This window comes from Coregonus lavaretus (assembly GCF_964263955.1).
Source record: "Coregonus lavaretus genome assembly, chromosome: 1".
NCBI classification, from domain to species: Eukaryota; Metazoa; Chordata; class Actinopteri; order Salmoniformes; family Salmonidae; genus Coregonus; species Coregonus lavaretus.
Window position 1 is genome coordinate 12407267 of NC_139988.1, and position 26216 is coordinate 12433482.

At 47.3% G+C, this 26216-nt stretch overlaps 1 protein-coding gene across 1 annotated transcript in view; it reads right to left on the reverse strand.

The window, feature by feature from the left end:
- Window positions 1-264: 264 nt before the first annotated feature.
- The window catches only part of LOC311136154 (cdc42 effector protein 4-like), a 32925-nt gene continuing 6973 nt past the window's right edge, over window positions 265-26216 (reverse strand). Inside the window, exon 2 of the mRNA XM_084170245.1 lies at window positions 265-2003. Within this exon, the coding sequence (XP_084026371.1) occupies window positions 733-1788 (1056 nt within the window). The 5' untranslated portion in view covers window positions 1789-2003 and the 3' untranslated portion in view covers window positions 265-732. The remainder of the gene's footprint in view (window positions 2004-26216) is intronic.

A 26216-nucleotide genomic window follows, 5' to 3' on the forward strand; every position in this document is an offset into this window, starting at 1 on the left:
CAATATTTTAACTGCATCTCACCTCACTCAACACACACACACACACACACACACACACACACACACACATACAATCCATTCAAGGCTCCAAAGGATGCTGGGATACATTTAACATCCTTTCCCTCTTCCTTCCTCCAAAGCAGTGTGGGAAATATACAGTTCAGTCCGTGACCTCACATGACCCTCACACCTCCCTCTGGGTGATCAACAGTTCACGCTTCGACCTCTGTGACCTCTGTCAATGAGTGGATATGAGGGTTGAGATCCTTGATCCCCTTATAAGGAGAAACACACTTTAATGACATTGGAACTGTGGGATTAGATCATCATAACGACAGATCATAGTTCTACAAAAAGAATCCCTCACACCAATAACTGGTGTCTCAGAGTTGCAGTGTGTGTGCGTGTGTGTGTGAGAGAGAGAGTTAGTGGTCGACACTGCAATTCTGTAATGGGCTGGAGAAAAGGACTCATGGGACAGGCATTTTTATTTCCATTAAACTGTGGAACACACACACACACACTGGAGTAAATAAGGTTCAATAACAGATGGTGTGTGTGCGTATTCCTCATCCAGGAGGTATAGCAGAACAGGGTGTCCCCGTATAGAGGTTCTCAGGATATATCCATATGAAAAAATTTAGGGATTTGTATGGTGCTCCCTACCCCTCCCAGGCTTATTATAGCTTCAAAACTCGTTCTGTGGTGGTGATGTTACAGCCCTGTTCTGTTTTACACCCTGATCTCATCATCATCCTCGTCCATGAAGGAGAAGTCTTTGTCGTCCTCCCCCCCAGCCCCTGGAGAGCTGTACTTGGCGCTGTCCGTGTCCCCCTCCTGCAGGTGGTGGAGTGGTTTCTCCTCAAGAGCGGCGGAGCCGGAGGAGGACACGGAGCAGCTGTCCAGGTGGCTGTGGGGGTGGTAGTTCGTGGGAGGGGTGTATGGGGGGTCGGTCATGATCTTCATCATCTTCTGCTGAGGATAGGCGGGTGGGGGCCTGACTGCCGGCTGTAGATCCACCTGGTCCTCGATCTCATCCTCCGTGGTGGGAGGGCTGAAAGGGGGTGACCCGCGGCCCTCGCTGCCCTTCCCCTCCTCGTACCCCAAGTCGTCCTCATCCCAGCCCTTCTTTTCCATGACGCTGAGGATGTCCCCCAGCATGGAGGGTCCCAGGTCAATGTGGAATGACATGATGGACTCCGCGTGCTTCATCCCGCCACCCCGAGGATGTGATGGCGGCAGGTCAGTCAGTTCGCCAAAGTTACGCTCGTCAAACTCCAGGTCCAGCATCGCCATGGCCGAGGCACCGTTGACCGGTTTGCTGATTCCATCGACCTCGGGCAGCTTCTTCAGAGGGCTCGAGGAGACGCTCTTGGGCATCCGTTGACCGCCGCCCTTCCTGCCCACGTCCTCGTCATTGAGGTAGGGCAGGGAGATGGCGTTCTTCACAAAGTTTGGCGAGCCACCAGGGGGTGCCAACGAGTTGTTCTCATACATGTCGCCACGGTTCACCGACTGGGAGCGCTTGCTGCTCCTGAAGGTTCGGGACAGCAGGCCTGGTTTGGGGACAGGTCCAGGGGAGCTCTGCTGGACCTCTGGAACTGGTTCTTTAGGGGGCTCCCCAGACCGGGTACTGAGGAACGAGGTGTCCCCAAAGGCATCCCCGCCACGACCCACATGCATGGTGTGTCTGAAGTCCCCCAGAGGGGCGCTGATCATCTCTGCAGTCAGGTCGGCCCGGGAGCGACGCTTGGACTGGTTCGAGGTTAGCTGCTTGAGAATTGGCATGGTGATATCTAATGAAGTCTGTGATTTAATGTGCCACAGGACCAGAAACACCTGATTGGTGCTGAGAGTTATGTGATGTTTGTGTCTTTCTCACGTTTAACTGTAAACAGTGTTGTCAAGGCAAGGCTTGATCCAGGTCTCTAGAGTACACAGCCATGGTCCTTCAAACAGCTACAGCTACGTTGAGTTCTGGTCTAGATAATCCACAAATCAGCCTAAGGGAAAAACAGAACAGAGGACACATTAAAACCACATTGCAAGAACCATGCAAACCAACTCAGTTTCCATGCCAACTTTGAGGATCTAACTATAACACAGAGTAGCTTTGTCATTTTATTCCTTTGAAGAAGGAGCACATGACAGTAAACATAATCTATTTCCAATAGCTGCTGACTACGTCTGAGGCCAGAATCAAGACAACTTTCTTCTTCTATGCCGCTCTGCCTCAAATGTGGAAACTTTTGTTGCCAGGCCGGGGCTTTGAAATAAAACCTCCAGTTGAGTGGTTCCAACAAAAGGTAGGTATTCTGGAATGAAGTAGAGGGGGTGGGTACTTCAGTTATTTCTCACTTAACTGGAACTCAGCCTGGACTAAAAGTACTTTTTTAAAAGAGGGGAAACACACAAGTCATCGGAATACATTTTTCATGCATTCACTTGTCTTTAATAGAACTTCCAAGTTCCCATAACTGTTGAAATATTGTTTAAAAGTGGCAGCCAGAATATGAATCAGTTGGAGAGGATTGTGACTGGAGCAGATCTCTCTCTCTCTCTCTCTCTCTCTCTCTCTCTCTCTCTCTCTCTCTCTCTCTCTCTCTCTCTCTCTCTCTCTCTCTCTCTCTCTCTCTCTCTCTCTCTCTCTCTCTCTCTCTCTCCTCTCTCTCTCCTCTCTCTCTCTCTCTCTCTCTCTCTCTCTCTCTCTCTCTCTCTCTCTCTTCACACAGCCATTTTTCTGCAGGTACTGCTTTCTGTGTAAATAATGACCTAAATCTCACCCCCATCAGAGCCTTCCTACATCCACTCCATTAAGCTACATATGGTCCATATGGTCACCGTTCACTTGTATTACTGCAACACTGAAAGCATGGTGAGACTGATCAGTGTTCAGAACTTAAGTTGTAATTAGAGTCAGGGGCCCTGATAAGTCTACAGCACTGCAACAAAGATATCATTTACTGCTTACATGCTCTGGATTTCACAGCAGACACTTTGATCTGCAACCTGGCAGCATATTGACCTATGATTCAATAAGCCTGACGATATGGGCCGTTTCAGAAGCTGATGACATGGGCCGTTTTAGAAGATGATATGGGCCGTTTCAGAAGCTGATGACATAGGCCGTTTCAGAAGCTGATGACATAGGCCGTTTCAGAAGCTGATGACATAGGCCGTTTTAGAATATGATATGGGCCGTTTCAGAAGCTGATGACATAGGCCGTTTCAGAAGCTGATGACATAGGCCGTTTCAGAAGCTGATGACATAGGCCGTTTCAGAAGCTGATGACATAGGCCGTTTTAGAATATGATATGGGCCGTTTCAGAAGCTGATGACATAGGCCGTTTCAGAAGCTGATGACATAGGCCGTTTCAAGAGTGTCCACTTACCTAGGCCAATCTGTCTTTGTGTCACCATTGACCCCGCAATGAAATACAATCTCAAAACATAATGGTGTGGAGTGGACAGAGGCAAAGTTGGCAGTTGAACTGCCCCCAGGTATGCCAGCAGCCCCAGTAGGCCTAGGTGATGTCAACAAGGGTTTCAATTGTGGCTGCTAGGCGCCATCCAATCATTTGCTTGTGTTTTAAAACCAGAGCGCACGCGTGCACACACACACTCACACGACACAGACACACCCTCTAGTCTCTGTGTATTCATACCCTCTGGATGAATGGGGCCTCAGGCAACAATATTCCAAAGCAACGTCACCCTCGAAACAAGGGCCCATTCAACTGAAAAGGTAACTGTAGCAGCAAAGAGAACAGAGGGGATTTTGAAATATGATACGTTAACCCAGTTATTCTCCTTTCAAAGGACAGAACGACCCTAAGGACAATTCAATAATCTTCTTGTCTGCCTACTGTGGTTTAACCTCTTTATTCAATACCTTCATAAAATCTGTCCTCAGTCATAAGGATTGTTAGTGTGTGGGGAGAGGTTTTACCCCCTCAACAAAGAATTCCCATTTAGACAAACACAAGGACAATTGTATGAGCAATGATAATAAAACTGAGCATGAATGACTGCACAAGAGGTTTGGAAAAATAGTAGAAACTTAATACAAACTCTATTATGGAATTTTCCATCTTCACCTTTTGACAAACAACTAAAACACTAGCCATTATGAAGTGCAAACTGCTCCAAAACAACCAAACAAATTAGCTCAGCCATCACCGCTTTCAAGGGACACAATTGTGCAACCTCACATTGCGCTGTTGTAGCTAAGGAAGTACTTTAAGTAGGCCTAGCTTCCTTTACTGCAGGGTGATCCGTCATTACCTATTATTATCCTGATACATTATTACACAACTCACTATGCATGAGACCACAATCCTCCAGCCAGTCTGCCAGCCTGTCAGCTTCTTCTCTATATGCCAGCCTGTCAGCTTCTTCTCTATATGCCAGCCTGTCAGCTTCTTCTCTATATGCCAGCCTGTCAGCTTCTTCTCTATATGCCAGCCTGTCAGCTTCTTCTCTATATGCCAGCCTGTCAGCTTCTTCTCTATATGCCAGCCTGTCGGCTTCTTCTCTATATGCCAGCCTGTCGGCTTCTTCTCTATATGCCAGCCTGTCAGCTTCTTCTCTATATGCCAGCCTGTCGGCTTCTTCTCTATATGCCAGCCTGTCAGCTTCTTCTCTATATGCCAGCCTGTCAGCTTCTTCTCTATATGCCAGCCTGTCAGCTTCTTCTCTATATGCCAGCCTGTCAGCTTCTTCTCTATATGCCAGCCTGTCAGCTTCTTCTCTATATGCCAGCCTGTCAGCTTCTTCTCTATATGCCAGCCTGTCAGCTTCTTCTCTATATGCCAGCCTGTCGGCTTTTCTCTATATTCCAGCCTGTCAGCTTCTTCTCTATATGCCAGCCTGTCGATCTCATTCAATGTGCAGGCCTACAGTGCCTTCAGAATGTATTCATACCTGAATTCAAAATTGATTAAATAAAATAAAAAAGATCACCCATATACACACAATACCCCATAATGACAAATTAAATACAGAAATACACTACATATACAAAAGGTATGTGGACACTCCTTCAAATTAGTGGATTTGGTTATTTCAGCCACACCCATTGTTGACAGGTGTATAAAATCGAGCACACCGCCATGCAATCTCCATAGACAAACATGGCAGTAGAATGGACTTACTGAAGAGCTCAGTGACCTTCAACGTGGCACAGTCACAGGATGACACCTTTCCAACAAGTCAGTTCGTCAAATTTCTGCCCTGCTAGAGCTGCCCCGGTCAACTGTATGGACGAATCTGGGTTTGGCGGATGCCAGGAGAATGCTACCTGCCCCAATGCATAGTGCCAACTGTAAAGTTTGGTGGAGGAAGAATAACGGTCTGGGGCTGTTTTTCATGGTTCGGGCTAGGCCCCTTAGTTCCAGTGAAGGGAAATACAATGACATTCTAGACGATTCTGTGCTTCCAACTTTGTGGCAAAAGTTTGAGGAAGGCCCTTTCCTGTTCCAGCATGACAATGGTTTGTCGAGATCGGGGTGGAAGAACTTGACTGGCCTGCACAGAGCCCTGACCTCAACCCCATCTAACACCTTTGGGATTAATTGAAACGCAGACTGCGAGCCAGGCCTAATCTCCCAACATCAGTGCCCGACCTCACTAACGCTTTTGTGGCTGAATGGAAGCAAGTCCCCGCAGCAATGTTCCAACATATAGAAGCAAACCGGATGGACATCATGAAAATGATCGGAGAGTAGAAGAAGTTCAGAAGAAAAAACAAACAAAATATAATTATTGTAAAATTGACTGTGTCCATAAAATGTAGATAGTAAGTATAAGCTGGAAGTAGAGGCCTAAGCATTGTTATTCACTAATTTACCCCAAGTAGGGAAAGGATGGCGGGGTTGAAAAGTAATAAAGGGGAGTATATATATAAAAAACATGGGGGATTGGAAGTGATGCAGACAATTACATTGATGGAAGTTACAATCTATCTGCAAGATTAAGCTGATCTACCCCCCCCCCAAAAAAAAAAAAAAAAATCCAACATCCAACAAGCCTTCCCAGAAGAGTGGAGGCTGTTATAACAGCAAAGGGGGGACCAACTCCATATTAATGCCCATGATTTTGGAAGGAGGTGTTTAATGAGTTTAGTGTCCACATACACTACATGACCAATATTATCTAATTTACATAAGTATTCACACCCCTTTGCTATGACACTCCAAATTGAGCTCAGGTGCATTCAATTTATTTTGATCATCCTTGAGATGTTACTTCAACTTGATTGGAGTCCATCTGTGGCCAATTCAATTGTTTGGACATGATTTAGAAAGAAAACACACCCACAATTGACAGTGCATGTCGGAGCAGAAACTATACCATGAAGTCCAAGGAACTGTCCATAGATCTCTGAGATAGAATTCTGATGAGGCATATATCTGGGGAAGGGCATAAAAATATTTCAAGAGTGTTTAAAGTTTCCAAGAGCACAGTGGTCAAAGGTTATTCTACAAAGTATTGATTGACTCAGGGGTGTGAATACTTATGTAAATTAGATATTTCTGTATTTAATTTTCAATACATTTGCTAACATTTCTAAAAAGAAGTTTTCACTTTGTCATTATGGGGTATTGTGTGTAGATGGGTGAGAGAAAAACATAATTTAATCCATGTTGAATTCAGGCTGTAACACAACAACATGTGGAATAAGTCAAGGGGTATGAATACTTTCTGAATGCACTGTATGTCCTTGGCTGTGCTCTCCTGCAGTATACCAACCCACTTATATAATCATAACACTTTAAAATAACAACACGTTGCTTGCCAATCCTACTGTTAGATTATATACCTTGACATTTTCAATAAGGCTGAAAAAGCAAAAGCAAGGAATTACTCCTAATGGATAATATGTCACTATCAACATTACAGCAGTTAAATACACTACCTGGCAATAGCCTACACTGACACAGTGCCCATGTCCATGCTTACCAGGCCAGGAGGCAGCAGCCCACCAGGGAGACTTGGCAGCATGGATCCACAACAGAGTGCCCTGTCCTGGACTACAGTCCAGACTCATCACGTGTCCCACCCTGCCCTTAGCTAGTTCTCTGGCCACGTCTCCATGGCGACCTCAGGCCTCAGTAATGCCTGGCTGCCCAGCTAGCTAACGTCCTATCTGTCTGTAAGGCCCTTATCCCATCCAGGGTGACACCACCTTTTATTAACGGATTCACCCTGGCTGCCTGCCTAAGAGCTCTCTCCGTCCCAAATGGAGCCCTATTCACTATATATAGTCCACTAGTTTTGACTAGGACTCATACACACAAATACCCCTTCACTAATGACATGCCACTGAGTATAGCCAGTGTGTCTATGTATGCAGTTGACTCAACACTATACATGTCAGCTACTACAGCAACTGAAATGACTGCAACCCTTAACAAAGAGCTGCAGTTAGTTTCAGAATGGGTGGCAAGGAATAAGTTAGTCCTAAATATTTCAAAAACTAAAAGCCTTGTATTTGGGACAAATCATTCACTAAACCCTAAACCTCAACTAAATCTTGTAATGAATAATGTGGAAATTGAGCAAGTTGAGGTGACTAAACTGCTTGGAGTAACCCTGGAATTTAAACTGTCATGGTCAAAACATGTTGATACAACAGTAGCTAAGATGGGGAGAAGTCTGTCCATAATAAAGTGCTACTCTGCCTCCTTAACAGCACTCTCAACAAGGCAGGTCCTACAGGCCCTAGTTTTGTCGCACCTGGACTACTGTTCAGTAGTGTGGTCAGGTGCCACAAAGAGGGACTTAGGAAAATTACAATTGGCTCAGAACAGGGCAGCACGGCTGGCCCTTAAATGTACACGGGGAGCTAACATTAATGACATGCATGTCAATCTCTCATGGCTCAAAGTGGAAGAGAGATTGACTTCATCACTACTTGTTTTTGTAAAAAGTGTTGACAAGATGAATGCACCAAGGTGTCTGTTTAAACTACTAGCACACAGCTCGGACACCCATGCATACCCCACAAGACATGCCACCAGAGGTCTCTTCACAATCCCCAAGTCCAGAACAGACTATGGGAGGCGCACAGTACTACATAGAACCATGACTACATTGAACTCTATTCCACATTAGGTAACTGATGCAAGTAGTAGAATCAGACTTAAAAAACAGGTAAAAATACACCTTATGGAACAGCGGGGACTGTGAAGAGACACACACACACACACACACACACACACACACACACACACGCTAGCACACACATGCACTCTACACACACACACGTACATTGTAATATTGTTGTATGGTGGTATTATACATTTTGTATTGTAGATATGTAGTAGTGTAATAATGTTATATGATGTAGTGTTTTATATTTTGTTTTATATGTAATGTAAGCGCCTTAATATGTTTGGACCCCAGGAAGAGTAGCTGCTGCCTTGGCAGGAACTAATGGGGATCCATAATAAACCCCAGGAAGAGTAGCTGCTGCCTTGGCAGGAAGTAATGGGGATCCATAATAAACCCCAGGAAGAGTAGCTGCTGCCTTGGCAGGAACTAATGGGGATCCATAATAAACCCCAGGAAGAGTAGCTGCTGCCTTGGCAGGAAGTAATGAGGATCCATAATAAACCCCAGGAAGAGTAGCTGCTGCCTTGGCAGGAAGTAATGGGGATCCATAATAAACCCCAGGAAGAGTAGCTGCTGCCTTGGCAGGAACTAATGGGGATCCATAATAAACCCCAGGAAGAGTAGCTGCTGCCTTGGCAGGAACTAATGGGGATCCATAATAAACCCCAGGAAGAGTAGCTGCTGCCTTGGCAGGAAGTAATGAATAATAATAAAAGTATTGCACTTGTAGAGAAAAGGGTGCCATTTGGCAGCGGCTCTTAAACCTCTCCTCGGGGACCACCAGACATTTCACAATTTTGTTGTAGCCCTGAACTAGCTCACCTGATTCACCTAGTCAAGGGCTTGATGATTAGTTGACAAGTTGAATCAGGTGTGTTAGCTGTGGAATAGATCAAATACATGGAACGGCTTGGGGGTCCCAGAGGAGAGGGTTCAGAACCACTGCCATATGGGACGCAGCCTATGTCTCAGTCTCAGCCCCTGTTGGGCTCATACATGGGAAAACAACACCAGAATACGACTGCTACACTAGAGGGGGAATGGAATACGACTGCTACACTAGAGGGGGAATGGAATACGACTGCTACACTAGAGGGGGAATGGAATACAACTGCTACACTAGAGGGGGAATGGAATACGACTGCTACACTAGAGGGGGAATGGAATACGACTGCTACACTAGAGGGGGAATGGAATACGACTGCTACACTAGAGGGGGAATGGAATACGACTGCTACATGGGAGGGGTAATGAAATACGACTGCTACACTAGAGGGGGAATGGAATACGACTGCTACATGGGAGGGGTAATGAAATACGACTGCTACACTAGAGGGGGAATGGAATACGACTGCTACACTAGAGGGGGAATGGAATACGACTGCTACACTAGAGGGGGAATGGAATACGACTGCTACACTAGAGGGGGAATGGAATACGACTGCTACACTAGAGGGGGAATGGAATGGAATACGTTTGATGTGAACCATCATTAGAAAACATTCATACTCAGGATAAAATAACTCAGTGTGTACTCTTCTAATAACAAAAGGCCCAAAACTCACACCTTGGGTCACTATAGGAAATGGCCTTTAAGGGCCCCAGTGTGTGTTCGGGAGAAGTGTCTTACCACCAACGTATTACCATTTGGCCCCATTACAATTTCATCCATTCAAATACAGTTCCCACTAGCCAGAGCTACAGTCAAAATTGTCTATATTGTAAATATTCATTCAATAAGATTTTTGGTCTTAATTTAAGGTCAGGCATAAGGTTAGCAGTGTGGTTATGGTTAGGTTTAAAATCAACATTTTAGATGATAAATTGTAGAAATAGGAGGGGTTTATGACTTTGTAGTGACGACCATTCATTACAGATGTATTTATTTATTTATTTTATTTAACTAGGCAAGTCAGTTAAGAACAATATTTACAATGACGGCCTACCAAAAGGCCTACTGCAGGGACGGGATTAAAAATAAAATTAAAATATAGGACAAAACACACATCACGACAAGAGAGACCTAAGACAACAACATAGCATGGCAGCAACGCATGACAACTGTCAGGGGTGCTGAAGGTGGGTGTGGTGCAGGAATCAAGCGCAGGACGCAGAAGCTAAGTCCAAAAGACTTTAGTGAAATATTCACGTAGTAAATGAGCACAATAAGCCCGGAGGCGAAATAACGGCGCACACAGGCGTCAAACAAAAGGCGCACAAACATGTGCGAAAACCTCTCCAAACAACGGAGGGAAGTACGTAGCTCAGAACACAAAAACAGAAGAGCAATCACACACAACACCAAAAACACACAACGAGAACTAAATAGGACACTAACGAGGACTAACTAGACACAGGTGTACAACATCAAGACAAAACCAAACGAACATGAAACATAGATCGGTGGCAGCTAGTACTCCGGGGACGACGACCGCCGAAACCTGCCCGAACAAGGAGGAGGAGCAGCCTCGGCCGAAACCGTGACAGTACCCCCCCCTTGACGCGCGGCTCCAGCCGTGCGCCGACCCCGGCCTCGGGGACGACCAGGAGGACGCGGAGCAGGGCGCGCGGGATGGTCCCGGTGGAACTCCGACAGGAGAGATGGGTCTAGGATGTCCCTCCGCGGCACCCAGCACCGCTCCTCCGGGCCGTACCCCTCCCACTCCACGAGATACTGGAGACCCCCCATCCGGCGTCTTGAGTCCAAGATGGACCGAACGGTGTACGCCGGAGCCCCCTCGATGTCCAGTGGGGGCGGAGGAGTCTCTCCTATCTCACCTTCCTGGAGTGGACCAGCTACCACCGGCCTGAGAAGAGACACATGGAACGAGGGGTTAATATTCTTATATTCAACAGGCAGATGTAACCTATAACACACCTCGTTCAATCTTCTCAGGACTTTAAAAGGCCCCACAAACCGCCGACCCAGCTTCCGGCAGGGCAGGCGGAGGGGTAGGTTTCTGGTAGAGAGCCAGACTCGATCTCCGGGTGCGTACACCGGCCCCTCACTGCGGTGGAGATCGGCGCTCGCCTTGTGACGACGGATGGCCCGCTGCAGGTGGACGTGTGCAGCGTTCCACGTCTCCTCCGAGCGCCTCATCCAATCATCCACCGCAGGGGCCTCGATCTGGCTCTGCTGCCAAGGTGCCAGAACCGGCTGGTAACCTAACACACATTGGAAGGGGGTTAGGTTGGTAGAGGAGTGGCGGAGAGAGTTCTGGGCCATCTCGGCCCAGGGAATGTACCGAGCCCACTCCTCAGGCCGGTCCTGGCAATACGACCTCAGAAACCTACCCACATCCTGGTTGACTCGTTCTACCTGCCCGTTACTCTCCGGGTGGTACCCTGAGGTAAGGCTCACCGAGACCCCCAAACGCTCTATGAACGCTCTCCATACTCGGGAGGTAAACTGGGGGCCTCGATCAGACACTATATCCTCGGGTACCCGTAATGCCGGAAGACGTGGGTAAATAGGGCCTCTGCGGTTTGTAGGGCAGTAGGAAGACCCGACATAGGGAGAAGACGACAGGCCTTAGAGAACCGGTCCACAACGACCAGGATGGTGGTATTCCCCTGAGAGAGGGGAAGGTCTGTCACAAAATCCACCGAGAGGTGGGACCATGGTCGTTGTGGAACGGGCAGGGGTTGTAACTTACCCCTGGGCAGGTGTCTGGGCGCCTTACACTGGGCGCACACCGAGCAGGAGGAGACATAAACCCTCACATCCCTGGCTAACGTGGGCCACCAGTATTTAGTTCTAAGACAATGCACTGTCCGGCCAATACCCGGATGTCCAGAGGAGGGTGACGTGTGAGCCCAGTAAATGAGTCGATCCCGAATCTCGAGCGGAACGTACTTCCGACCCTCAGGACACTGTGGAGGGCTGGGGTCGGTACCTTACGCTCGCTCGATTTCGGCATCGACCTCCCACACCACCGGTGCCACAAGACAAGACTCCGGTAGTATGGGGGTAGGCTCAACGGACCTCTCCTCCGTGTCATACCGCCGGGACAGCGCATCTGCCTTACCATTCTGGGACCCAGGGATGTACGTGATTTTAAATACGAACCTGGTGAGAAACATACTCCATCGAGCCTGGCGAGGGTTCAGTCTCCTCGCTGCCCGGATGTACTCCAGGTTCCGATGGTCAGTCAAAATGAGGAAAGGGTGTTGAGCCCCCTCAAGCCAATGCCTCCACACCTTAAGGGCCTGAACTACAGCTAACAGCTCCCTGTCCCCGACGTCATAATTACGCTCCGCCGGGCTGAGCTTTTTAGAGTAAAAAGCACAGGGGCGGAGTTTAGGTGGCGTGCCGGACCGTTGAGAGAGAACGGCCCCTATACCGGCCTCAGACGCGTCCACCTCGACCTGAAAGGGTAATGCGGGGTCCGGATGCGCCAGCACCGGAGCCGACGTAAACAGGTCCTTCAGTCTCCTAAAGGCCCTGTCCGCATCAGCTGACCACTGCAGGCGCACCGGAGCCCCTTTCAGAAGGGACGTGATGGGAGCTGCCACCTGTCCAAAACCCCGGATAAACCTCCGGTAGTAATTCGCAAAGCCCAAGAACTGCTGCACCTCTTTGACAGTGGTTGGGGTTTGCCAATTACGCACAGCGGACACACGATCCACCTCCATTCTCAACCCTGACGCGGACAACTGATAACCCAAAAAGGAGACCGACTCCTGGAAAAACAGACATTTCTCTGCCTTGACATATAGGTCGTGCTCCAACAGCCTCCTCAATACACGACGCACCAGGGCTATATGCTCGGCTCGGGTAGACGAGTACACTAGAATGTCATCAATGTACACGACCACCCCTTGCCCCTGCATATCCCGGAAAATGTCATCTACGAAGGATTGGAAGACTGATGGAGCATTCATCAACCCATATGGCATGACCAGATACTCGAAATGACCTGACGTGGTACTAAACGCTGTTTTCCATTTGTCGCCCTCCCTAATGCGCACCAAGTTATACGCGCTCCTGAGATCCAGTTTTGTGAAAAACCGCGCTCCATGCAATGACTCCGTCATGGTCGCAATCAGAGGGAGTGGATAACTGTATTTCACAGTAATCTGATTGAGACCACGGTAATCGATGCACGGGCGCAACCCTCCATCCTTTTTCTTCACAAAAAAGAAGCTCGAGGAGGCGGGAGAAGTGGAGGGCCGTATGTATCCCTGTCTCAAAGATTCGGCTATGTAAGTTTCCATAGCTTTTCTCTCTTCTTGAGACAAAGGATACACGTGGCTCCGTGGGAGCGCTGCTCCTGCCTGGAGATCAATCGCACAATCCCCCTGTCTATGAGGAGGCAACTGCGTCGCCCTAGCTTTACTAAACACGAGAGCTAAATCCCCATATTCAGGCGGAATGTGCAGTGCGGGCACTTGGTTTGGACTCTCCACCGAAGTCGCCCCTACGGAAATACCCAGACATCGCCCCTCACACTGAGCAGACCACCCATTGAGAGCCCTCTGTTGCCACGAAATAGCAGGGTTATGGGTGCTTAACCAGGGAATTCCCAGCACCACCGGGTACGCAGGAGAGTCGATCAGATACAACTGTATAGTCTCTTCATGACCCCTCTGCGCACACATCCTAAGTGGCGCTGTGACTTCCCTAATCAACCCCGACCCCAACGGGCGGCTATCTAAAGCATGAACGGGAAAAGGTTTGTCAACAGGTAGGAGAGGGATCCCTAAATCTAAACAAAACTTCCGATCAACAAAATTCCCAGCTGCGCCTGAATCTACTAGCGCCTTATGCTGGGAATGAGGTGCAACCTGTGGAAAACAAACAGGTATACAAAAGTGCGCAACAGAGAGCTCTGGGTAAGTGGGGCGTCTACTCACCTGGGAGGGCTCCCCAGTGCGTGGCCTGTTGTCTCCTCCCTCGGGGAACCCTCCCCAGCACCTGGCCGCAGTGTGCCCTCCACGACCGCACTTGGTGCAGGGGACAGGCCCCCTCGGCCTCCTCCTTCCTCTAGCGCCAGCACCCCTGAGCTCCATAGTGCTCGGCTCGGAGGTGCCGGAGGGTGGAATGGACGGACCCCACTCGGGACGTCCACGGGTGGCCAGCAGGGTGTCCAGACGGATGGACATATCGACCAACTGGTCGAAGGTGAAATTGGTATCCCTGCAGGCCAACTCACGTTGAACGTCCTCCTGTAGGCTACATCGAAAATGGTCGATGAGGGCCCGTTCATTCCACCCTGCGTCTGCCGCTAGAGTCCGGAACTCCAGCGCGAACGCCTGTGCGCTCCTCCTCCCCTGTCTCAGGTGGACTAGACGCTCCCCCGCCGCTTTGCCCTCAGGTGGATGGTCGAACACGGCCTTGAAGCGACGGGAGAACTCGGCGTAGGAGATGGTGGTGGCGTCCTTCCTCCTCCACTCGGCGTTGGCCCATTCCAACGCCTTGCCCGTGAGACAGGAGATGAGGGCGGAAACGCTCTCGTGTCCCGAGGGCACCGGGTGTACAGTGGCCAGGTAGAGCTCCACCTGCAGGAGGAACCCCTGACACCCGGCAGCTGTTCCGTCATACGCCCTCGGGAGCGAGAGCCGAATCCCACTGGGTTCCGGACCTGGGACTGGTGGACCGGCCGATGGGGTGGCAGGGTAGGTGGAGGTGTGGGTACCCCTCTGGACTCCCATCGGTGCAGGGTGTTGATGACGTCCTGTAGAGCGGTCCCCAGTTGTCGTAGCTGGTCATCCTGGCCGCGGACATGCTCCTCCAGCGACTCAGGTGTGATTGTTGCTCCTGCTGATTCCATTATTAAAGGTGTGTGATTCTGTCAGGGGTGCTGAAGGTGGGTGTGGTGCAGGAATCAAGCGCAGGACGCAGAAGCTAAGTCCAAAAGACTTTAGTGAAATATTCACGTAGTAAACGAGCACAATAAGCCCGGAGGCGAAATAACGGCGCACACAGGCGTCAAACAAAAGGCGCACAAACATGTGCGAAAACCTCTCCAAACAACGGAGGGAAGTACGTAGCTCAGAACACCAAAACAGAAGAGCAATCACACACAACACCAAACACACACAACGAGAACTAAATAGGACACTAACGAGGACTAACTAGACACAGGTGTACAACATCAAGACAAAACCAAACGAACATGAAACATAGATCGGTGGCAGCTAGTACTCCGGGGACGACGACCGCCGAAACCTGCCCGAACAAGGAGGAGGAGCAGCCTCGGCCGAAACCGTGACAACAACGCAGCATGGTAGCAACACAACATGACAACAACATGGCAGCAGCACAATATGGTAGCAGCACAACATGGTACAAACATCTTCATTTGATCACTCTTTTGTTGCTGAGAATTTTCCTGCAGCACAGGAAATTAACATTTGTAGTGTATTTTAGTTTTAAAAAGGTGTCAAAAGTTTGTAATTTCCACTTTGAATATTCTGACTTGATTTGCCTTAATGGAAAATGTATCAACCCCTACAAAAATGTACATTAATTATAATTCACATAATAATTCACATTTCCTGGTGCTGCAGGATTATTTTCCTGCAGTAGGAGACTGGCTCAAATTAAGATTCTAAATTTGTATGAGTTAACGTAAACATAAATCATGCAAGCTATACGAAGCTACACTACAGTGCAGTTGGAAAGTATTCAGACCCCTTGACCTTTTCCACAGTTACATTACAGCCTTATTCTAAAATTGATTAAATGTATTTTTTCTCAATCTACACACAATACCCCATAACGACAAAGCGAAAACAGGTTTTTAGACATTTTTGCAAATGTATTAAAATAAAGAACAGAAATACCTTATTTACATAAGTATGCAGACCCTTTGCTATGAGACTCACCCCCCAGTCTAAGGCCCGGCCAAACTAAGCAATCGGGGGAGAAGGGCCTTGGTCAGGGAGGTGACCAAGAACCCGATGGTCACTCTGAAAGAGCTCCAGAGTTCCTCTGTGGAGACGGGAGAACCTTCCAGAAGGACAATCATCTCTGCAGCACTCAGGCCTTTATGGTAGTGGCCAGATGGAAGCCACTCCTCAGTAAAAGGCACATGACAGCCCGCTTGGAGTTTGCCAAAAGGCACCTAAAGGACTCTCAGACCAGGAGAAACAAGATTCTCTGGTCTGATGAAACCAAGATTGAACTATTTGGCCTAAATGCCAAGCGTCACATCTGGAGGAGACCTGGCACCATCCCTATGGTGAAGCATGGTGGTGGCAGCATCATGCTGTAGGGATGTTTTCCAGTGGTGGGACTGGGAGACTAGTCAGGATCGAGGGAAAGATGAACGGAGCAAAGTACAGAGAGATCCTTGATAAAAACCTGCTCCAGAGACCTCAGGACCTCAGACTGGGACGGAGGTTCACCTTCCAACAGGACAACGACCCTAAGCACACAGCCAAGACAACGCAGGAGTGGCTTCGGGACAAGTCTCTGAATGTCCTTGACTGACCCAGCCAGTGCCCGGACTCGAACCCTATCTAACATCTCTAAAAAGAGACCTGAAAATAGCTGTGTAGCGACGCTCCCCATCCAACCTGACAGAGCTTGAGAGGATCTGCAGAGAAGAATGGGAGGAACTCCCCAAATACAGGTGTGCCAAGCTTGTAGCGTCATACCTAAGAAGACTCGAGGCTGTAATCGCTGCCAAAGGTGCTTCAACAAAGTACTGAGTAAAGGGTCTCTTTGGTCCTTTAAAAAACCTGCTGTATGTAAAATATTGTGTGATATAGCTTTGCAAATAAATAAATGTGACTCTGGATGACAACATAATGATGTTTGTTTCCAACATAAGGGCTGTTTTCCTAAAGAAGTTAAATCCGCTTGGTGTTTTGTTTCCTAATGAGTATCACGATACTGGTATCGTCCTGGCCCTACAGTTTATGTTGAGCACCGTTTCACGTCAGTGCAAAGTCTAGACAGCTAGAAACATATTACTAAAAATGAAAGGCATTTGCTTCTTTGCCTAGGACGTCATGCGTGGGTATGAGTAGTCACTGGGGAATCCACTGATTTGTATGGCCCATAATATGCTGCTCTACACACACATATACAGTGGTTCTAAGAACACAGCTGGGGGCTGGATTCCATCACGGTAATCTTTCAAATGCTGCTCACAGCTGGACTAGTCGAGAAGGCCACGCAGCCCATGCTTGCTAGCATTCCACAGCTACACTCCAGACTTAAAGAAACGCACATAACATCACAAATCTGTGTTTAACTTCAAATAATTTTCAGCAACTACTTAAATGGGTAGAGATGAGAGAGTTAATAGGATATATATAATATATTATATTATTAATAGGATTTTGCAATCTGTGTTTGAATCTGAGCATCATGCCAAAGCATTAGCCTAGCCAGCGATGGTGTCTTTGTGTAACAAACTTTAAGCACTCAAAGCGTCACATGACACCAGATCCAACTGGCAGCAAGGTCTATGAATGATTAACAGCATCTTATGTCACCCTCAGCCCCAGGGCACCAACAGAGAGAGGATATTTTCTCCTCATAGCATGGTTCCAGGAACTGTGGTGGATGCATAACGTGCAGGGCCGGCTCTAGCCTTTTGGGGGCCTCAAGCGAGACGTGGTGGGCAAAACATTTTAGTGCCTGGTAACGTGGCCAGCCCAGTACAGCTAGGCTTGTCGCTATACTGTGAATCAGGCACATCCCCATCGACCTCTTACTCTGATAATCCCCCTGGTTCACAAACCACAATCCTCCAACTATGTTCCAATCATGTTCCAAACAGATTACGCTCTTCAAACCCTCTCTTCCTCAGAGGATGCACACACATAAGAGGTTTTGGAAATGTAATCCATGTACCCAAGTCAAGTCAATACTCCATCGCTCCTTCCTTTCACAGTTAGACCACCTAGGAGAGAAACAAGCACACACTGCAGTCCACAACCATAGTTTTATTTTGGGATCCTTTTAATTTTTCAAAGGAAAGACAGAGCGAGAACGTGACATATTCACTAGGCGGAAGGGAGGTTACTGGTGGTGTAATATGAATAGAGTTAGTGGACCTTACGCAACTGCAGAGTCACTGGAACATACTGTATGCCCAGTTAGATATTCAATTCTAACCTGGCATAGTCACATTTTAATTTACATTAATAATGTTATAGGCTGTTAACTGTTAATAAGATAAAGAAATAAACAGTTGACATCCTTGCGCCATAAGTTGCCAGCTCTATATCAACAACAAAAGTTTCCTTTCAGTATTCCACAACCATCACTCATACTACATGTTCCCAATATGTGTCAGCCATGTTCGTGTAACTCTATTTCAAATCAAATCAAAAAATGTTGTCACATGCGCCGAATACAACAGGTGTAAACCTAACCGTGATATACTTACTTACAAGCCCTTAACCAACAATGCAGTTAAGAAAATATTTACTAAATAAACTAAAGTAAAAAAATAAAAGAGCAACAATAAAATAACAATAATGAGGCTATATACAGGGGGTACCGGTACCGAGTCAATGTGCGGGGGTACAAGTTAGTCGAGGTAATATGTACATGTAGGTAGGGGTAAAGTGACTATGCATAGATAATAAACAGTGAGTAGCAGCAGTGTAAAAACAAAGGGGGGGAGGGTGGGGGCGGTCAATGCAAATAGTCCGGGTAACTATTGGATTAGCTGTTCAGCAGTCTTATGTCTTGGGGATAGAAGCTGTTAAGACGCCTTTTGGACCGAGACTTGGCACTCCGGTACCGCGTGCCATGCAGTATCAGAGAAAAGTCTATGAGTAGGGTGCTGGAGTCTTTGCCAATTTTTAGGGCCTTCCTCTGACACCGCCTGGTATATAGGTCCTGGATGGCAGGAAGCTTGGCCCCAGTGATGTACTGGGCTGTACGCACTACCCTCTGTAGTGCCTTGCGGTCGGAGGCCGAGCAAACTTAATGGTGTTGGAGTCGTGCTTGGCCACGCAGTCATGGGTGAACAGGGAGTACAGTATAATTCTGTTAGACACGGAATATTACATTACCCATGTTATTATCACATCTGGATGGTGCCTTGTTCTGTTCATGTGTTCATGTGTTGCATGGTGCTGGTAGTGTCTGGATGAACCAGGTTACCGGAGGAGAATCATTCCACTGTGAAGGCTTAAACCCTGTTATAAACTTTCCACCTAAAGCTTGTACACTCAAGCCTGCGAGTTCATAATTGTGTTATCCTAAAAAAAGCCTCTCTATATTCCAAAAGACATGTCCATGTATTCCTTTGCCACATTCTTACTATTAGAGTGAAACACTACAACTAGACTAATCCATTTAACCAATGAGAGCATCCCTATTTTGTTTAACTAATCCCCCATCCCTCCCCCATTGTTCACACACCTTGAGAAACGTCTCACTGTGAACTCATTCCCACCCCCTTCAACTCACACGTCACAACACTGCATCCATGCCTAACTTATTTACCCACCATCCTCTACTCTGAGCACAGTGTGAACTCATGACCTCCTCCTCTCCTCTCATCTCTTCACCAGGCCCTGGACTAAAACCCTGCATCTTACACTACAGGTTAAGTATCTTCATGTTTTGATGCATAGACCTATTCCGTCTTGCAAGTTAAATAAAAACCATCCAATTTCCAGGAAATGTCCAACCATATCCTATATAAGGTGAATTCAGGGTGATGTACGTAGGCAGCGTTGTAGAATGATGTCTATATCATATCAAGTATAATCTGATAATGGCCATGTAAACAGAACAGTCATTCTGGACGCAGGCTAACCCACTGCTCAGTGTCACATGTACAGAAATACTTGTCATAGTCAACATAACCCGTTGTTCCAGTTTCTCTTCATAACCAATGGGTTGGTATGTTATCTGATGGGGCGGCCTTCATATGACTAATGAGAGCGAGAAAGCACTACGGAAGGAGAGAGAAAGAGAAATGGAGAGATACCCCTCCCTATATTGTGAAATGGTGTTGTCAGCTCCTGGTCCACACTGAAGCGTCTAACTATCAGCAAACACACTGTGTGAATAACTACAGTACATAACATATATGCGGTCCTCTGTAGCTCAGCTGGTAGAGCACGGCGCTTGTAACGACAAGGTAGTGGGTTCGATCCCCGGGACCACCCATACACAAAAATGTATGCACGCACGACTGTAAGTCGCTTTGGATAAAAGGGTCTGCTAAATGGCATATTATTATTATTATTATTATTTTATTATTATATAGTGGGAGGTCTTGGGTCAATCCCCTATGGGGTGGTCCACAATAATGGTAGTCCACAGCAACGCTCGCTCAATGTGTTCACGTCACAGAATAAGTGAGAAAAACGTTGAAATAGCTCAAAGTTTGAACAGGTCATGATACGCATTGGTATAAAAACAATTACATCTGTATTGGCTATGTTCCGGCTAAGTATCAACAGTGAGAGCTGTAAAAGACATGGCTATCCTGACCCTGATGACAGGTCAATAGCCTGTGAGGTAACATGAGGCAACTCCCAAACACTCAACACACCTTCAGCCTTCAGCATGGCGTCAGGATGACGGCAAGAGGGAGATATAGTAACACTATCATTGTCCCTGTCTGTGTGGGCTACCTTATTAATACATTATCCCTGTCTGTGCGGGCTGTGGGCTACCTGATTAATACATTATCCCTGTCTGTGTGGGTTGTGGGCTACCTGATGAATACATTATACCTGTCTGTGTGGACTACCTGATTAATACATTATCCCTGTCTGTGCGGGCTGTGGGCTACCTGATTAATACATTATCCCTGTCTGTGTGGGTTGTGGGTTACCTGATTAATACATTATCCCTGTCTGTGTGGGCTACCTGATTAATACATTATCCCTGTCTGTGTGGGCTACCTGATTAATACATTATCCCAGTCTGTGTGGGAGGTGGGCTACCTGATTAATACATTATCCCTGTCTGTGTGGGCTACCTTATTAATACATTATCCCTGGCTGTGTGGGCTACCTTATTAATACATTATCCCTGTCGGTGTGGGCTACCTGATTAATACATTATCCCTGCCTGTGTGGGCTACCTGATTGATACATTATCCCTGTCTGTGTGGGCTACCTGATTAATACATTATCCCTGACTCTGTGTGGGTTGTGGGCTACCTGATTAATAAATTATCCCTGTCTGTGTGGGCTGTGGGCTACCTGATTAATACAGGAGGTTAGTGCACAGCATGGTGAAGTGATGTAGGACAGCTGACTGGGTAAATAGACCCACCTCAGCAGGAACGGTACGTGACCCACCGAACAGGCCTCACACACACACACACACACACACACACACAATACCCAGGAGGATTAAGTGGAAATAGCTCAAAGTTTGAACAGGTCATGATACGCATTGGTTTAAAAACAATTACATCTGTATTGGCTATGTTCCGGCTAAGTATCAACAGTGAGAGCTGTAAAAGACATGGCTATCCTGACCCTGATGACAGGTCAATAGCCTGTGAGGTAACATGAGGCAACTCCCAAACACTCAACACACCTTCAGCCTTCAGCATGGCGTCAGGATGACGGCAAGAGGGAGATATAGTAACACTATCATTGTCCCTGTCTGTGTGGGCTACCTGATTAATACATTATCCCTGTCTGTGCGGGCTGTGGGCTACCTGATTAATACATTATCCCTGTCTGTGTGGGTTGTGGGCTACCTGATTAATACATTATACCTGTCTGTGTGGGCTACCTGATTAATACATTATCCCTGTCTGTGTGGGCTACCTGATTAATACATTATCCCTGTCTGTGCGGGCTGTGGGCTACCTGATTAATACATTATCCCTGTCTGTGTGGTTTGTGGCCTACCTGATTAATACATTATCCCTGTCTGTGCGGGCTACCTGATTAATACATTATCCCTGTCTGTGTGGGCTACCTGATTAATACATTATCCCAGTCTGTGTGGGCGGTGGGCTACCCGATTAATACATTATCCCTGTCTTTGTGCGCTGTGGGCTACCTTATTAATACATTATCCCTGGCTGTGTGGGCTACCTTATTAATACATTATCCCTGTCGGTGTGGGCTACCTGATTAATACATTATCCCTGCCTGTGTGGGCTACCTGATTGATACATTATCCCTGTCTGTGTGGGCTACCTGATTAATACATTATCCCTGACTCTGTGTGGGTTGTGGGCTACCTGATTAATAAATTATCCATGTCTATGTGTGGACTGTGGGCTACCTGATTCATACATTATCCCTGTCTGTGTGGGCTGTGGGCTACCTGATTAATACAGGAGGTTAGTGCACAGCATGGTGAAGTGATGTAGGACAGCTGACTGGGTAAATAGACCCACCTCAGCAGGAACGGTATGTGACCCACCGAACAGGCCTCACACACACACACACACACACACACACACACACACACACACACACACACACACACACACACACACACACACACACACACACACACACACACACAATACCCAGGAGGATTAAGTGGAGTATGTTTAACAAGGGAACATAAAGCCAGCATGCCTCAACCAGACAGCATCCCTCAGCCAGACAGCATCCCTCAACCAGCCACCAGCCAGCATGCCTCAACCAGCCAGCATCCCTCAACCAGCCACCAGCCAGCATGCCTCAACCAGCCACCAGCCAGCATGCCTCAACCAACCACCAGCCAGCATTCCTCAACCAGCCATCATGCCTCAACCAGCCAGCAGTGTGTTGCTCTACTCTGTGTGAGAGCTCTCTCCCTCTTGACCAAAAACACCCCTACCCTCCACAATATCAATTTCCCCCCTGCGTCAGGCTCCAAATCATCTCATTTAACTCATGGTTGGTTTGTTGTGGTTCATCTCTTGTTATCTCCCCACCACAGCTCTGCTAACTACCCTGCCCTTCCCTTGTGGAATAACAGGGACTTTCTAAAGGAAAGACATGGATGGGGCACCAAAAAGAAACACACCCTCATAACAGCATTTTCAAACTGTCATTAGCCTCTACAGAGAGGCACAGAGGGGGATTGTGTGTGTGTGTGTGTGTGTGTGTGTGATTAATCAGTGAACCTCTCCCTCCCCCCCAGCAGCAGCCAGGAGAATACAGGCCAGGCTCAACACAACAGGCTAACAGCTGCTCCACAACTGATGGAGAGAGGTTCTGTTGAGGATCATTTTATATGAAAGGAGAGGCTGGAACCCAAACCTCATTACATTAGAACAGATGCCCATACCATTGCCAGAATTAGGCTACAGTTTCCATTCACTCCTGTAGTAGGAACAGGACCGTCATGACAAATGTCCCATTTCCCTAAACCATAGGCGTACTTTGTGCCTACAATATTACTGGACAATGGAACATTGATTGGAGCTAATTTTCAACATTCTAAATGGCAATAAAATTTTTCCCTCCAAATGGGAGAGCCATGTGCAAACAGAGTGCTGACCCATGATTGCTCTGCCTATCTGTACCCCACAGAGTGAGCGGAGCGGCAGCTGGAGAGAATGTGTCAAATCACCAGAAAGATTAGCAGATACCAGCGTAGGACAGGGCAGAATCGGTTCAGCCAACGCAGCAGTTACTGCTGATAAACACACACAGTTACAGTGGAAGTCACAGGGTAGGGAGCTCCGACTGAGCAGCGCTCTCTAATTGACTAGATGAGATAATAAACAGCATGGTGCTCTCTTCTACAACACCACCAGTAGTCAACAAAACCTTATACCCACAAAGACCACACACACAGCCTCTCAAACATCTCTCTACACACACAGCTTCTCAAACATCTCTACTCACACAGCCTCTCAAACATATCTCTACTCACACAGCCTCTGAAACATAATAATAATATGCCATTTAGCAGACGCTTTTATCCAAAGCGACTTACATTCATGCGTGCATACATTTTTGTGTATGGGTGGTCCCGGGGATCGAACCCACTACCCTGGCGTTACAAGCACCGTGCTCTACCAGCTAAGCTACAGAGGACCACTCTTTACTACAGTCATAATACAGATTCACAGCAGTTTGACAAGCTGAAAAACACATCACATTAAATAGGCTGTCTGAGTGAGAGGCTGGGACAAACACAACACTGCACCGTAACACGCATCTTTAGGTTGATTACATCCCTGCTAAATTTAGCAGGATACACTGACTGGTGTCTTTTCACGGCTGACTGATTCGGTTTGTGTGTGTGTGTCTCCTTCCCAGTGACTTTACAGGAAGGCCCAGTTCAGGGCATTTGCTTGGGGAGGACACATTGCTAGGGGAGGATGGGGGAATAAGACACATCTGCTAGAGGAGGATGGGGGAATAAGACACATCTGCTAGAGGAGGATGGGGGAATTAAGACACATCTGCTAGAGGAGGATGGGGGAATAGGACACATCTGCTAGAGGAGGATGGGGGAATAGGACACATCTGCTAGAGGAGGATGGGGGAATAGGACACATCTGCTAGAGGAGGATGGGGGAATAGGACACATCTGCTAGAGGAGGATGGGGGAATAGGACACATCTGCTAGAGGAGGATGGGGGAATAGGACACATCTGCTAGAGGAGGATGGGGGAATAGGACACATCTGCTAGGGGAGGATGGGGGAATAGGACACATCTGCTAGGGGAGGATGGGGGAATAGGACACATCTGCTAGAGGAGGATGGGGGAATAGGACACATCTGCTAGGGGAGGATGGGGGAATAGGACACATCTGCTAGGGGAGGATGGGGGAATAGGACACATCTGCTAGGGGAGGATGGGGGAATAGGACACATCTGCTAGAGGAGGATGGGGGAATAGGACACATCTGCTAGAGGAGGATGGGGGAATAGGACACATCTGCTAGAGGAGGATGGGGGAATAGGACACATCTGCTAGAGGAGGATGTAAGTCGCTTAGAGAGCGCTGCACCATGGGACCACGCAGCCGTCATACCGCTCAGGAAGGAGACGCGTTCTGTCTCCTAGAGATGAACGTACTTTTTCCGACTTCAACTGTATCTAATAGAACACAGAGGGGTTTTGTTAATGGAAGCCTCTATCATTCAAATTAATTTTAGTGTGGTGTACCGCAGGGTAGCTGGCTAGGGCCATTATTGTTTTCACTAACAACCTTCCACTGACCTTGAATAAAGCCTGTGTGTCTATGTACGCTGACGACTCAACAGTATACACGTCGGCTGCAACAGTAAAATAAATAACTGACACCCTTAACATAGAGCTCCAGTTAGTTTTAGAATGGGTAACTAGCAATAGGCTGGTGCTATATATAAAAAAAAACGAAAAGCATACTTTTTGGGACAAATCACTCGCTCAACGCTAAACCTAGTTTAGATCTATTGTTGAATAATGTGCCTATTGAGCAAGTTGAGGAGACTAAACTGCTCGTGTCACCCTAGATAGCAAGCTGTCATGGTCAAAACATAGACTCAATGGATGCTAAAATGGAAAGAGGTCTGTCCATGATAGGGCGTTGCTCTGCCTTCTTGACACCTCAGTCGACCAGACAGGTCCTACAGGCCCTAGTTTTGTCGCATCTGGACTACTGCCCAGCTGTGTGGTCATAGGAGAAGGACATAGGTAAATTGCAGTTGATCCAGAACAAAGCAGCACATATCGCACTTAGATGTACACGGAGGGAAAGTGTCAGTAACATGCATGTCAGTCTCTCATAGCTCAAAGTTGAGAAGAGATTGACTGCATCACTATTGGTCTTTGTGCAAGGTATTGATGTGTTGAAGGTACCAAACTGTCTGTTCAAGCAGTTACCACACAGTTTGGACAGTCATCGGTACAACACAAGACATGCAACCAGAGGTCTGTTCACTGTCCCCAGGTTAAGAACAGAGGCTGGGAAACACACAGTATTAAATAGAGCCATGACTACATGGAACTCTCTGCCACCCCAGGTAACTCAAGCTAGCAATAAAACCAGTTTATTTTTTTAAACAGATAAAAGAACACCTTACTGCACAAAGGGGACTGTAAAGAGACACAGCTTTTTTATATATCCTGTATTGTAATTTCCACTATACTATTTATTAGACCTAGATATTGTGTGTGTGTACTGATATGTAGGCTATGTGTGATGTTTTACATTTATGTATTTCAGTCCTTGTGGGGATCCTAATAAATACCAATACAAAAATCATG